General features: G+C 42.3%; 1 protein-coding gene across 22 annotated transcripts in view; it reads left to right on the top strand.

Annotated features, from left to right (window-relative positions):
* Positions 1-15,831, top strand: part of LOC124011985 (neural cell adhesion molecule 1-like) — a 332,951-nt gene that overhangs the window by 259,934 nt on the left and 57,186 nt on the right. For all 22 annotated transcript variants that reach the window (XM_046325346.1, XM_046325330.1, XM_046325312.1 and 19 more), the window contains exons 5-8: positions 506-643; positions 1,025-1,142; positions 4,690-4,850; positions 5,537-5,679. In XM_046325346.1, the coding sequence (XP_046181302.1) occupies positions 506-643; positions 1,025-1,142; positions 4,690-4,850; positions 5,537-5,679 (560 nt within the window). The remainder of the gene's footprint in view (positions 1-505; positions 644-1,024; positions 1,143-4,689; positions 4,851-5,536; positions 5,680-15,831) is intronic.

The following is a 15,831-nucleotide window of genomic DNA, read 5'->3' as shown; positions in this document are numbered from 1 at the left end:
TGTTTACATGGTCCATGTTTCACCACATTTACTACAGTATGGATATAAAGGACAAAGAATAAAGAATGCCATGGCAATGCTCTGTTGAGCAATGTAACAAAATCTCGCAGTGAATAGTACAGCACTTAATTATCTAAATAAACATTGAAACAATGAACATACTGTATCTAAATTAACATTTTTTTCCAGTGGATGGATGGTAAAGCTTTCTTTTGATGAGTCTATATGTCACTAGTTTATCTGGTGGCGAGTTATTGACTGTATCGTGTGGTTCTAAAGATAATTTTCCCTCCACACACACACTATGTATAACTCATGACTATTTTTACATTGTAATATTGATGCTGGAAGGGGGCAAATGCAGCATTCAACTGTAACTCAGATCACGCCTCCTGAAGTCTCATTGTATGTGTGCCTTCCCATGTTGCCTTGTGTTAAACCTGCACCACCTATTGTTAATGATAGTTGAGCCTTCTCTCTTTCCTTTTCTTGCGATTGTTCACAGTTCGATTTAAGATCATGGGCAACAACCACCTCCAGATCCGAGGCATCAAGAAAACGGATGAAGGGGCGTACACCTGTGAGGCTCGTGTTATGGCCAGGGGAGAGATTGACCTGAAGATCATCAAGGTCATCGTCAACGGTGAGTATCACATCCTCCCTCTCACCCTACCCCCTCTTTCTCCGCCTATGCTCTCACCCTGAGATTTGGATCTGAGCACACTTAGAATATAGTGTAGTTATAGATCCAATACTGTGCTATTATGAAGACCATTACAGAATTTAAAAAAATAACACTCCTGTAACAAGCATACAGTAACATTTATTTACTCCTATCATACTTAAAGCCAACCAGTACAGTGCATCATGATCTGATTATAAACCATTTTAAGACTTGTTTGAAGCACACAACAACCTTACATTGTCTTATCTTAGTATCACAGTAGTATAATTAATTTCATACTCACGTATGACCTCTGTATCTTTCAATAATGCTTGTGTCTACTGTATGTCTGTGTTTCAGTGCTCCCTAGCATCCGCACCAGGCAGTCGGAGGTGAATGCCACGGCGGACATAAACCAGTCTGTGATGCTGGCATGTGACGCTGACGGCTTCCCTGAACCCACAGTCACCTGGGCCCGGTAAGTCACACCAACTATCTTGTCTTTCAAATCAAACCAAATGTTATTTGTCACATATGCCGAATACAACAGGTGTAGTAAACCTTACAGTGCATTCAATGCTTTCTTACAAGCCATTAACCAACAGTGCGGTTCCAAGAAAAATAAGTGTTAACCTGTTGCGACGAGCAATCCCGTTTCCGGGAGCGTAATTATAACCTCAAGCTCATTACCATAACGCAATGTTAACTATTCATGAAAATCGCAAATGTAATAAATATATTGGCTCACAAGCTTATTAGCCTTTTGTTAACAACACTGTCATCTCAGATTTTCAAAAAATGCTTTTCAACCATAGCTACACAAGCATTTGTGTAAGAGTATTGATAGCTAGCATAGCATTAAGCCTAGCATTCAGCAGGCAACATTTTCACAAAAACAAGAAAAGCATTCAAATAAAATCATTTACCTTTGAAGAACTTCGGATGTTTTCAATGAGGAGACTCTCAGTTAGATAGCAAATGTTCAGTTTTTCCAAAAATATTATTTGTGTAGGAGAAATCGCTCCGTTTTGTTCATCAGGTTTGGCTAAGAAAAACCCAGAAATTTCAGTCATTACAACGCAAACTTTTTTCCAAATTAACTCCATAATATCGACAGAAACATGGCAAACGTTGTTTAGAATCAATCCTCAAGGTGGTTGTCACATATCTATTCGATGATAAGTCACTCGTGGCAGTTTGGTTTCTCCTCTGTTCAAAATGGAAAAATGCACACACCTGGAGATTACGCAATAGTTTCGACGGAGGACACCGAGCGAACACCTGGTAAATGTAGTCTCTTATGGTCAATTTTCCAATGATATGCCTACAAATACATCACAATGCTGCAAACACCTTGGGGAAACGACAGAAAGTGTAGGCTCATTCCTTGCGCATTCACAGCCATATAAGGAGACATTGGAACACAGCGCCTAAAAAATCTGGCTCACTTCCTGTATGAAATTTCATCTTGGTTTCGCCTGTAGCATTAGTTCTGTGGCACTCACAGACAATATCTTTGCAGTTTTGGAAACGTCAGAGTGTTTTCTTTCCAAAGCTGTAAATTATATGCATAGTCGAGCATCTTTTCGTGACAAAATATCTTGTTTAAAACGGGAACGTTTTTCATCCAAAAATGAAATACTGCCCCCAGAGGTTCAAGAGGTTAAGTGAAAAATAGATAAGGAACAAATAACAAATAATTAAAGAGCAGCAGTAAAATAACAGTAGCGAGGCTATACCAAATCAAATACATTTTTTTTGGTCACATACACATGGTTAGAAAATGTTATTGCGAGTGTAGAGAAATGCTTATGCTTCTAGTTCCGACAGTGCAGCAGTATCTAACATGTAATCTAACAATTCCACAAGAACTACCTAATGCACACAAATCTACAGTAAGTAAAGGAATGGAATAAGATATATGCATAGAAATATATGGATGAGCAATGACAGAGTGGCATAGGCACGATGCAATAGATGGTATAAAATACAGTATACTGTATACATATGGGATGAGTAATGCAAGATATGTAAACATTATTAAAGTGGCATTATTAAAGTGACTAGTGAGCCATGTATTGAAGTGGCCAATGATTGAAGTCTGTATGTAGGCAGCAGCCTCTCTGTGTTAGTGATGGCTGTTTAACAGTCTGATGGCCTTGAGATGGAAGCTGTTTTTCAGTCTCTCGGTCCCAGCTTTGATAAACCTGTACTGACCTTGCCTTCTGGATGGTAGTGGTGTGAGCAGGCAGTGGCTCGGGTGGTTGTTATACTTGATGATCTTTTTGGCCTTGATGTGACATCGGGTGCTGTAGGTGTCATGGAGGGCAGGTAGTTTGCCCCCGGTGATGCGTGGGCGGTGCAGTTGCTGTACCAGGCAGTGATACAGCCCAACAGGATGCTCTCAATTGTACATCGTTCAAGGTTTGTGAGGGTTTTAGGGGACAAACCAAATGTCTCCAGCCTCCTGAGGTTGAAGAGGCGCTGTTCCGCCTTCTTCACCACACTGTCTGTGTGGGTGGACCATTTCAGTTTGTCCACTGCTGTTCCGTCGATGTGGATAGGGGGTGCTTCCTCTGCTGTTTCCTGAAGTCCACGATCATCTCCTCTGTTTTGATGACGTTGAGTGAGAAGTTGTTTTTCTGACACCACACTCCGAGTGCTCTCACCTCCCTGTTGGCTGTCTCGTTGTTGGTAATCAAGCCCACTACTGTTGTGTCATCTCAAACTTGATGATTGAGTTGGAGGCGTGCATGGCCACACAGTCATTGGTGAACAGGGAGTACAGGAGGGGGCTGAGCACGCACCATTGTGGGGCCCCAGTGTTGAGGATCAGCGAAGTGGAGGTGTTGTTTGCTACCTTTAACATCTTGGGGCGGCCCGTCAAGATGTCCAGGACCCAATTACACAGGGCGTGGTTGAGACCCAGGGCCTCAACAGGGGGGTATACATGAGGTACCGGTACAGAGTCAATGTGCAGGGGCACAGGTTAGTCAAGGTAATTGAGGTAATATGTACATAGAGGTCCTGGATGGCAGGATGTACTGGGCCGTACGCACGACCCTCTGTACTGCCTTGCGGTCCGAGGCCGAGCAGTTGCAGTAGCAGGCAGTGATGCAGCGCTTTCATGAGCATAAATAAAGTGGCTTGTATCAGCTGGTTGGGGAGATCGAGGTTAATGTTGTTTTTTTATAATCAAAGGGTAAGCATTCTCACAATAAAAGAAGAAATGGGTCAACAGTATGAATTCCATTTATCTAATTTCTTGAAGATGGCCAAAGCTCTCTTGTTTGATCTATCCTCGGCATAGCTGTTGACGCAACTAGTATAGTGGGGGAAGAATTACAACACTACAGAGTTACTGTAGTGTTTCTCTAGTTTCTCTTGGAGTTTAAATGAATGAGAGGGATAGGAGGATGAGGAGACCCATCCGATCAGTGCTTGGCCTCAACGGAGGAGGAAGGAGAAAAGTGGGGTCGGGTGTCGGGAGGGGGGCCAGCAGCTCACCACCATTTGTAATTTATTTCATGGGCCGCTGATAGGCCTGTCATTTGGTATCCCTTGGAGAACGCTTCAGGATTGAAGCTCCTACAAGCATACAGATGAAGGACTGCTGTCCAAACACAGTGAATGCACGTCTGATTTAGAGTTCAAGGAAAGCTCAGGCATGTCGTGGTTCAAAGGGTGCCGAAAGAAATCCTTAAATCCTTAACTTGACATCATACAGTCTATCACCATCCTATGGATGTTGTCCCTTTGTAAAACAGCCATGATATATTTACAGTGCAGAGCCAGAGAAAGAAGTTAAAAAAAGCTTTGTGTACGATTTCTGATGTGGAGATCTGGTCCGACGCTTCAAAGACTTACGGTTCTGAGCCAAGCATTTTGTTTACCAACTGCTCAACTTTGAGATAAAGCCCCCAAACCGATCTTAGTCACAGACTGAAGAGGACTGTATTTAGCTTCATGTTGTGGAGACAAAAGTCTGTGATGTGAACTCTGTGTTTCTGCCTCTCCCCCCTCAGTAACATCATTGTCCTTGAATCGAGCGATAAATACAGCTTGAATGACGACGGCTCGGAGCTGATAATAAAGGATGTCAAGAAAGTGGATGAAGGAGATTACACATGCATCGCCCGGAACAAGGCTGGGGAGAAGGAGGAGGAAGTCAGCTTGAATGTGTTCGGTAAGAGTAAAATGATTCCCATTAACTGCAGTAAAAGACCTTTGCGTTTTTGTGCTTTTGAAATGTTTTTCTTGGTTTTACTATAGTGATGTGCATACAAGCAATACACATAACATTGGGAACACCTTCCTAATATTGAGTTGCACCCCCTTTTGCCCTCAGAACAGCCTCAATTCGCTGTGGCATGGACTCTACAAGGTGTCAAAGGTGTTCCACAGGAATGCTGGCCTATGTTGACTCCAATGCTTCCCACAGTTGTGTCAAGTTGGCTGGATGTCCTTTGAGTGGTGGACCATTCTTGATACACATGGGAAACTGTTGAGCGGGAAAAACACAGCAGCGTTATTGTTCTTGACACACTCAAATCGGTGCGCCTGGCACCTACTACCATACCCTGTTCAAATTGACTTAAATCTTTTGTATTTCCCATTTACCCTTTGAATGGTGCACATACACATACACATACATATCTTAATTGTCTCAAGGCTTAAAAATCATTATTTAACCTATCCCCTCCCCTTCAGCTACACTGATTTGAAGTGGATTTAAGGGGCTCATAGCTTTCACCTGGATTCACCTGGTCTGTCTATGTCATGAAAAGAGCAGTTGTTCCTAATGTTTTGTACACTCAGTGTATATTCCACTGGCATCTATCAATTTATTGTATTTTTTTCCTTTTTATCTAGTGCAACCCAGGATCACCTACCTGGACAATCAGACTGCATCAGAGCTGGAGGAGCAGATCACCCTGACTTGCGAGGCCTCTGGAGACCCCACTCCCACCATCACCTGGAGCTTTGGCCGGAGGTTCTTCACAGAGGGAGAGCAGGTACTGGTGTCTGGGGACCAGGGACGGGCATGGAACCAGGGGCCCGAGCTGTGGTGGACAGGATGTGTCAATCAGAGTGCCAACTACTGCCAACTGAATATTGATATAAAAACTTAAAGACAAGCACAGCTCCATTTCATCCATGGTATTATACCAAACGCCTTTCAAAAGTCCTGTTGAGCCAGTCCAACATTAATAGCCAGTGGACATGTACTAGTCTGTCCTGGTGGTTTCATGCATGGTTTCTTTGTGTAAAGGAACCTCTAAACAGGATTTACCAGGTATGATATTCAGATGGTCAGGTAATGCAACTCCATACACATGAAAAATAAAAGCCCTGATAGAATCGAGCAGATGCAAGTCCTGTCATCCGCTAAAAAATCCCTGTCACTTTTTGCCCCCTTAACGTCTGATCTTATTAGGGTTCGACACTTTGATGATGCTGTTTGCATGGTCACTGTGAATCATAGATTACATTCAATTCCCCCCACACCTCTTTCATCCTCTACCCAGTGTTCATTTGGAGGCAAGTGTTTCAGGGCATGGTCCTACCTGACGCTCCACTAGAAGGCTTCAAATCAAAATCAAATTTTATTTGTCACATACACATGGTTAGCAGATGTTAAATGCGAGTGTAGCGAAATGCTTGCTTTCATATCCCTTTACAACCAGCCGCTCCAAGTCATACTGTAGCTTTACTCAAACAATGAAAGAAATGCAGCAACATCAGCGATCCCTGAACCCCAGGTGCAGCTGCATCTCTCAGCATATTTCACCCAGACAAATGTCATTAGAAATTCCACATCAATTGTTAAGCATCATTTCATGTTTTCTCATCCAAACGCAATCAAGCAATATCTATTGACAACTGCTAACAGCTCTTATCAATATTCAGTCATGGTGAGAAAATATTTTCCCACTTTACACTCTCACTTTTACACTCACTTTCACACTCTTCTTCTGCTTTGCTCTTTTTCTCTCTCTATCTCTCTTACTAGGACAGAGGCATATCAAATTCCCCTGCAATTACTTTAGTTTCTTTGCACCTCTGCATTTCCGCTCTGTGTTGCACTCTTACTAATTAATAATAATAATAATATATGCCATTTAGCAGACGCTTTTATCCAAAGCGACTTATTAGCACTTCGGAAGGGGCATATGTGTGCATTGGAATGATTGGAGCAGAAAGCATTTTATAAAGGAAAGAAATAGGTTTTATACGTGAACTCAGAGTAAAGTTTGATTTTTGATATATATTTTTTTATCCACTCACTCAATCCCTAGGTCAGTGTGTCCCCTTTAGTATAGTTTGTACCTTGTTTCTTTACTTTAAAAACGTGGATGTTTACATAGGCACCAGATGCATTTTGACAAGTCAAGGTATTTCTAAAACAATTTGTGACTAAGACTATGCATTATCTTAAGGACACGGAGCGGCATTAGCATTTTCTTCAAAGGGCAGATTTGATTCCAGATTGTTCGTGTGTATATGCATCTCTGTCACTGCCAGCATTATGCTCCTGTTCTCCTTTTAGGAGAACAGGAGCTCTCAGCAGAATGATATGATATATTACACACCGTCTACTGTATATATGAATAGCCCACCTCTGTGTATATTCCTATCTTGCAAGAATGTCAGATTCAAAGGCATTATCGCTGTTCTGCATTTAGAGTAAAGGCAAAGAACCTAATTTCAAGCCTATTTTCATGTTCTTATTGCTGCATTCTGATGGTGTCGTCGGCTTTTCTAAACCCATCTTTCAAATCAAATCAAATCAAATTATATTTGTCACATACACATGGTTAGCAGATGTTAATGCGAGTGTAGCGAAATGCTTGTGCTTCAAGTTCCGACGATGCAGTAATAACCAACAAGTTATCTAACTAACAATTCCAAAACTACTGTCTTATACATAGTGTAAGGGGATAAAGAATATGTACATAAGGATATATGAATGAGTGATGGTACAGAGCAGCATAGGCAAGATACAGTAGATGGTATCGAGTACAGTATATACATATGAGATGAGTATGTAAACAAAGTGGCATAGTTAAAGTGGCTAGTGATACATGTCTTACATAAGGATGCAGTCGATGACATAGAGTACAGTATATACGTATGCATATGAGATGAATAATGTAGGGTAAGTAACATTATATAAGGTAGCATTGTTTAAAGTGGCTAGTGATATATTTACATCATTTCCCATCAACTCCCATTATTAAAGTGGCTGGAGTTGTGTCAGTGTGTTGGCAGCAGCCACTCAATGTTAGTGGTGGCTGTTTAACAGTCTGATGGCTTTGAGATAGAAGCTGTTTTTCAGTCTCTCGGTCCCAGCTTTGATGCACCTGTACTGACCTCGCCTTCTGGATGATAGCGGGGTGAACAGGCAGTGGCTCGGGTGGTTGATGTCCTTGATGATCTTTATGGCCTTCCTGTAACATCGGGTGGTGTAGGTGTCCTGGAGGGCAGGTAGTTTGCCCCCGGTGATGGGTTGTGCAGACCTCACTACCCTCTGGAGAGCCTTACGGTTGAGGGCGGAGCAGTTGCCGTACCAGGCGGTGATACAGCCCGCCAGGATGCTCTCGATTGTGCATCTGTAGAAGTTTGTGAGTGCTTTTGGTGACAAGCCGAATTTCTTCAGCCTCCTGAGGTTGAAGAGGCGCTGCTGCGCCTTCTTCACGATGCTGTCTATGTGAGTGGACCAATTCAGTTTGTCTGTGATGTGTATGCCGAGGAACTTAAAACTTGCTACCCTCTCCACTACTGTTCCATCGATGTGGATAGGGGGGTGTTCCCTCTGCTGTTTCCTGAAGTCCACAATCATCTCCTTAGTTTTGTTGACGTTGAGTGTGAGGTTATTTTCCTGACACCACACTCCGAGGGCCCTCACCTCCTCCCTGTAGGCCGTCTCGTCGTTGTTGGTAATCAAGCCTACCATTGTTGTGTCGTCCGCAAACTTGATGATTGAGTTGGAGGCGTGCGTGGCCATGCAGTCGTAGGTGAACAGGGAGTACATGAGAGGGCTCAGAACGCACCCTTGTGGGGCCCCAGTGTTAAGGATCAGCGGGGAGGAGATGTTGTTGCCTACACTCACCACCTGGGGGCGGCCCGTCAGGAAGTCCAGTGCCCAGTTGCACAGTGCGGGGTTGAGACCCAGGGTCTCGAGCTTGATGACGAGCTTGGAGGGTACTATGGTGTTGAATGCCGAGCTGTAGTCGATGAACAGCATTCTCACATAGGTATTCCTCTTGTCCAGATGGGTTAGGGCAGTGTGCAGTGTGGTTGAGATTGCATCGTCTGTGGATCTATTTGGGCGGAAAGCAAATTGGAGTGGGTCTAGGGTGTCAGGTAGGATGGAGGTGATATGGTCCTTGACTAGTCTCTCAAAGCACTTCATGATGACGGAAGTGAGTGCTACGGGGCGGTAGTCGTTTTGCTCAGTTACCTTAGCTTTCTTGGGAACAGGAACAATGGTGGCCCTCTTGAAGCATGTGGGAACAGCAGACTGGTATAGGGATTGATTGAATATGTCCGTAAACACACCGACCAGCTGGTCTGCGCATGCTCTGAGGGCGCGGCTGGGGATGCCGTCTGGGCCTGCAGCCTTGCGAGGGTTAACACGTTTAAATGTCTTACTCACCTCGGCTGCAGTGAAGGAGAGACCGCATGTTTTCGTTGCAGGCCGTGTCAGTGGCACTGTATTGTCCTCAAAGCGGGCAAAAAAGTTATTTAGTCTGCATGGGAGCAAGACATCCTGGTCCGTGACTGGGCTGGATTTCTTCTTGTAGTCCGTGATTGACTGTAGACCCTGCCACATGCCTCTTGTGTCTGAGCCGTTGAATTGAGATTCTACTTTGTCTCTGTACTGACGCTTAGCTTGTTTGATAGCCTTGCAGAGGGAATAGCTGCACTGTTTGTATTCGGTCATGTTACCAGACACCTTGCCCTGATTAAAAGCAGTGGTTCGCGCTTTCAGTTCCACGCGAATGCTGCCATCAATCCACGGTTTCTGGTTAGGGAATGTTTTAATCGTTGCTATGGGAACGACATCTTCAACACACGTTCTAATGAACTCGCACACCAAATCAGCGTATTCGTCAATATTGTTATCTGACGCAATACGAAACATATCCCAGTCCACGTGATGGAAGCAGTCTTGGAGTGTGGAGTCAGCTTGGTCGGACCAGCGTTGGACAGACCTCAGCGTGGGAGCCTCTTGTTTTAGTTTCTGTCTGTAGGCAGGGATCAACAAAATGGAGTCGTGGTCAGCTTTTCAGAAAGGGGGGGCGGGGCAGGGCCTTATATGCGTCGCGGAAGTTAGAGTAACAATGATCCAAGGTTTTTCCACCCCTGGTTGCGCAATCGATATGCTGATAAAATTTAGGGAGTCTTGTTTTCAGATTAGCCTTGTTAAAATCCCCAGCTACAATGAATGCAGTCTCAGGATAAATGGTTTCCAGTTTGCAAAGAGTTAAATAAAGTTTGTTCAGAGCCATCGATGTGTCTGCTTGGGGGGGGGATATATACGGCTGTGATTATAATCGAAGAGAATTCTCTTGGTAGATAATCCGGTCTACATTTGATTGTGAGGAATTCTAAATCAGGTGAACAGAAGGATTTGAGTTCCTGTATGTTTCTTTCATCACACCATGTCTCGTTAGCCATAAAGCATACGCCCCCGCCCCTCTTCTTACCAGAAAGACGTTTGTTTCTGTCGGCGCGATGCGTGGAGAAACCCGTTGGCTGCACCGCCTCGGATAGCGTCTCTCCAGTGAGCCATGTTTCCGTGAAGCAAAGAACGTTACAGTCTCTGATGTCCCTCTGGAACGCTACCCTTGCTCAGATTTCATCAACCTTGTTGTCAAGAGACTGGACATTGGCAAGAAGAATGCTAGGGAGTGGTGCACGGTGTGCCCGTCTCCGGAGTCTGACCAGAAGACCGCCTCGTTTCCCTCTTTTTCGGAGTCGTTTTTTTGGGTCGCTGCATGGGATCCATTCCGTTGTCCTGGTTGAAAGGCAGAACACAGGATCCGCGTCGCGAAAAACATATTATCGGCGGTACTGATGGTGAGTTGACGCTGATCTTATATTCAGTAGTTCTTCTCGACTGTATGTAATGAAACCTAAGATGACCTGGTGTACTAATGTAAGAAATAACACGTAAAAAAACTGCATAGTTTCCTAGGAACGTGAAGCCGGAAGTACCGGATCTTTTAGTGTTCGATTCTGATTGTGAGTTGTGTAAGAAAATTCTGCTGGATTAGTCCGTTGAGAGAGATAATGTTTCCTTCTAGTTAAAGTGGTGTCTAAACATTATAAGCACTTTATAATTACCTTTTTATAAGCGACCTGGTTTATTCACTACACCGTATGTCAGTAATTATCCCTGGAATAAAACTTTGAAAACTAGCTCTCTGCTTCTTGTACAGAATCTCAAAACATGTTTCTCCGCAGAGAATCTTACTATTACTGTTTTTACACCATAAGATATGAGTCTGAGGGGGAAAGTTTCCAAAGTACTTCAAAAGTGCATCAATAATTCTCTGTGAGACAACAATGTGGTGTGTTGCTTTACATCAGAAAGTGCAAAGAGAATATTTGATTCACATTTGCTATTGGAATAAACAAGATCTTTGGTGATGTATATAGTCATATATTCAGAGCCTTCGGAAAAGTATTCAGACCCCTTGACTTTTTCCTCTTTTTACAGCCTTATTCTAAAATTGATTCAATTAAACAATTTATTTTACAATCAACACACAATACCCCATAATGACAAAGCGAAAACCTTATTTAGATACACTACCGTTCAAAAGTTTGGGGTCACTTAGAAATGTCCTTGTTTTTGAATGAAAAGCTGATTTTTGTACATTAAAATAACACCAAATTGATCAGAAATACAGTGTAGACATTGTTAATGTTGTAAATGACTATTATAGTTAGAAACGGCAGATTTTTTATGGAATATCTACATAGGCGTACAGAGGCCCATTATCAGCAACCATCACTCCTGTGTTCCAATGGCAGGTTGTGTTAGCTAATCCAAGTTTATCATTTGAAAAGGCTAATTGATCATTAGAAAACCCTATTGCAATTATGTTAGCACAGCTGAAAACTGTTGTCATTAAAGAAGCAATACACCTGGCCTTCTTTAGACTAGTTGAGTATCTGGAGCATCATCATTTGTGGCTTCCATTACAGGTTCAAAATGGCCAGAAACAAAGAACTTTCTTCTGAATCTCGTCAGTCTATTCAGTTTCTAAGAAATTAAGGCTATTCCATGCGAGAAATTGCCAAGAGACTGAAGATCTTGTACAACGCTGTGGACTACTCCCTTCACAGAACAGCGCAAACTGGCCCTAACCAGAATAGAAAGAGGAGTGGGAGACCCCGGGGCAGAACTGAGCAAGAGGACAAGTACATTAGAGTGTCTAGTTTGAGAAACAAACGCCTCACAAGTTCTTAACTGGTAGCTTCATTAAATAGTACCCGCAAAACCCCAGTCTCAACGTTGACTGTGAAGAGGCGACTCCGGGATGCTGGCCTTCTGCAGCAGAGGTAACTCTGGGTCTTCCTTTCCAGTGGCGGTCCTCATGAAAGACAGTTTCATCATAGCCCTTGATGGTTTTTGCACTGCACTTGAAGAAAATGTCAAAGTTATTGACATTTTCCCCATTGACTAACCTTCATGTCTTAAAGTAATGATGGACTGTTGTTTCTCTTTACTTATTTGAGCTGGTCTTGCCATAATATGGACTTGGTATTTTACCAAATAGGGCTATCTTCTGTATACCACCCCTACCTTGTCACAATACAACTGATTGGCTCAAATGCATTAAGAAGGAAAGAAATTCCACAAATTAACTTTTAACAAGGCACACCTGTTAATTGAAATGCATTCCAGGTGACTACCTCATGAAGCTGGTTGAGAGTGGCTACTTTGAAGATTCTCAAATCTAAAATATATTTTTATTTGTTTAACATTTTCTTGGTTACGACATGATTCCATATGTGTTATTTCATAGTGTTGATGTATTCACTGTTCTTCTACAATGTAGGCAATAGTAAAAATAACAAAAAACCCTGGAATGAGTAGGTGTGTCCAAACTTTTGACTGGGACTGTATATACACACAGTATATTCACAATACCTAGTATAATGTGGCATCAACTACTAATAGGCCCAATATACAGGACCTTAACACACTTAGTCGCCTCTCTTGTGTGTAGTCTCAGGGAGACGCAGTTATCTCAGCATTCTACATCTGGGTCACGCTGCCCTACTTTGGTTTAGATGGACAATCCAACCATTTTAATGTAGATGACAAGAGAGAGTGCTGAAAGAGGCCCTGTGAACAACAAGAATAAAAGTTGAAACCAAAAGCGACTAGAGGAGGAAGGAAGAGAGTGTTACATTTAAAATAAAATGTTTTCAGGGAGACAGTTATTTTATTGGTGGTGGTAGTGTGAGAAGTGGCTTGAACAGAGATGGTTTTGAGATTTTGGCCTGTCATGAAAGACGCCCTGCATCCTCTTCAGTGGGATGGACCGTCTGCGGGAAACGTACATTAGATGCTACATTTCAAATAGACCCCTATCCCTATAGCCCTTGCAGACACTCACTTTCTCCCTTCCACTCTTATAGCTCTGTTGTGGTTTTGTGTTGTTTTCACACCTCTCTTATCACCCGTATATGCTCCATGTTTTAAGAGGTCTTCTCACAACTGGACACCTATTAAAACATGGCTCCTTAATCACTATGAAATAAGAATTGTGCGTCACTCAAAACACCAACAACTGCTGTTAATCCTCAATTACTTTTATGGTGGCTCGCCACCTGAGATGTTGCTTTAAACACACAACTGATACTCTATTCAATCCACAGGACCATAGGTTAATGCATATGCATGCAGTATGACGGTCACAAGCCCATAGAGTTCATCAAGCCATTGCTATGTCAACAAACACAGAATAGATAGCAAATGTCCAACTTAGCATTTATCCTCAAGTGGAACTGGGACTAGTGGTTGCCAGGCTCAAATAACATTCTTGAAGCTTTCTTATGCTGATGGATCTCTTGGCTTCTTTGACAGCGCCGGTAGCTGGAAGCTTAGACGTTTAAAGAGGATGTGTGAATGTCTTGCAGCATTTCCTTCACTAAAAAGTCATGCTTGACTCCATAATAAGTAGCCGGGTAATGCTTTATAACGGACTGGCTGTGCAGCAGGCACATCATGATGAAGTTTACTCTAGACTCTGATCTTTTGTCAGTTTTGTATTTTCCCCATAAATATTTAAGTTTAGTATTAGGGGAGGGGAAGCTGATCCTAGATCTAGGGGAAACTTCACCCCAGAGCCATCAAGATGATGTGGAGGAAGGTGTCAAAACACCTCCCAGCTCACACTCCCCTCAATGACCATGCAGGAGGAAATGGATAACTGGAAGTCAGAAGGCAACACCACCATCCCTTGCTTGAGATCACAGGAGATGCTCCATCATGCTATATTTATCATGTTATATTTAGCATTTATCACAGATTTTGAATACTTTTTGTAATAATAATAGAACTGACTATTAACGTTTTATCTTCACTTGATTGATATTCTAGATTGTATTGTCGTATCTGGACCATCTTCCCTTCTGGTAAGGTGTATTACTCTAGATTGAAGGAAGTCACTTTAATTAAGAATCCCATGCCACTTACAATTCCCAATGTCATATATCAGTGGAAATCAATGGAACCAGTCCAAGTCAACAGTGCATACATGACAGTCTTGTCTAAAACTTATAACACCGTCCTCCACTAACACGAATGATCCACCTGGATAACATTGCTTTGTCACTGCTCACTAACCCCAGTGTCTATCTCCTCCCTTTCACTCTGTATCTGTCTGCCTCTTTTTTCTGGGTGTCACCGAGGATTTTATTTACCGCCCTCTGTAATGGGAAAAACCTGCTGTTCCTGTGATAAAAGCTGTCAAAGATTCCGTTGGTGCTTTGTCATTCCAGTTCCAACCAGTTCCTTCCTACCTATCTCCATCTTCCATTCATGTCCCTTTTGATTTATCAGAGTTGTGGATCAAATCTATGAGATTGCGCATGTATATTCATCATGACACGTTCCACCACAAAATTCATCTATTGATTCCTAATGTATCTCAAACTAAAATGGACTGCATGAAAACCATCTGGCAAGAAATAATGTTTTTGTACAATATTTCAGGGGTTGAAGAAAAGTTCATATAAGGGGTTCTTTAAAATTTATAATTAGTATAAATGTTCAAACCTAAAGGTAATAATCAAGATGTAGAATATCCTAGCAACAATATTGGCTACTGATTAGGCAAACAATGTCTTGCTCAAAATTAGTGTCAATGCCCTCATATTTCATTAATTAGCATTTAACGTCTTAATAAGAGAGCCTCCCATCATGCATTGCAGAGCTTCCTTTCATGGTTTGGCATTTTGATCACTTGTCAGCGTACATGTCCCGTGGTGCAGGTGACCTTTGGGATGATGGGGTGAAAGAACAGCCTTGTCAGAATGCTGTTGGTTTGACACCTTTCGTCACGGAATATCACAAATCCCCCTTAAAAAAATGTTTTCATCCTATTCCAGCCCTGAAACTGCCAGTGTGTGTCCTTTGGTTGTTGATGATGATGCTGTTGTTTTTGTTATTGCTTGTGATGAGATGATAACATGGAAAACTAAAAATGACAAAGCTGAAGCTGTTAAAGTAATAAAATAGAATGTTTGAGGGCAATTTTAAAACAAAATCTAGATAAGTCATCATTGGCGGTGAGGCCTTATTCACCTAAAATAAATGTTTAAATGGCCATGTCCGAATACCCAGACTTGCATTAAAAAATGAAGTCATTTTGAGTGTGAAAAAAATATTGTTTTATAGAATGTGAAATTTCGAACTGTAGTATGCTTTAAATGGCTGGATGCTATACTCTTTTCAGCTTTCATTTAGTATTAATTCAATGCATGCTTTTGAGGTAGAGAATAATCTTTTCATACCCACGACTGTACCAGACATGCAGTACCAACATGAATGAATGGCGGGAAAACAACACAGTTGTGCATTAGATGGCGCCACCTCAGTTTGGGTGAGTCTAGTATGTTGATATTTGTTGCTTACTGCA

This window comes from Oncorhynchus gorbuscha, linkage group LG02 (genome assembly GCF_021184085.1).
Source record: "Oncorhynchus gorbuscha isolate QuinsamMale2020 ecotype Even-year linkage group LG02, OgorEven_v1.0, whole genome shotgun sequence".
Taxonomy (NCBI): Eukaryota; Metazoa; Chordata; class Actinopteri; order Salmoniformes; family Salmonidae; genus Oncorhynchus; species Oncorhynchus gorbuscha.
The sequence above is the reverse complement of the archived record's forward strand: the minus strand, read 5'-3'. Positions and strand labels throughout refer to the sequence as shown.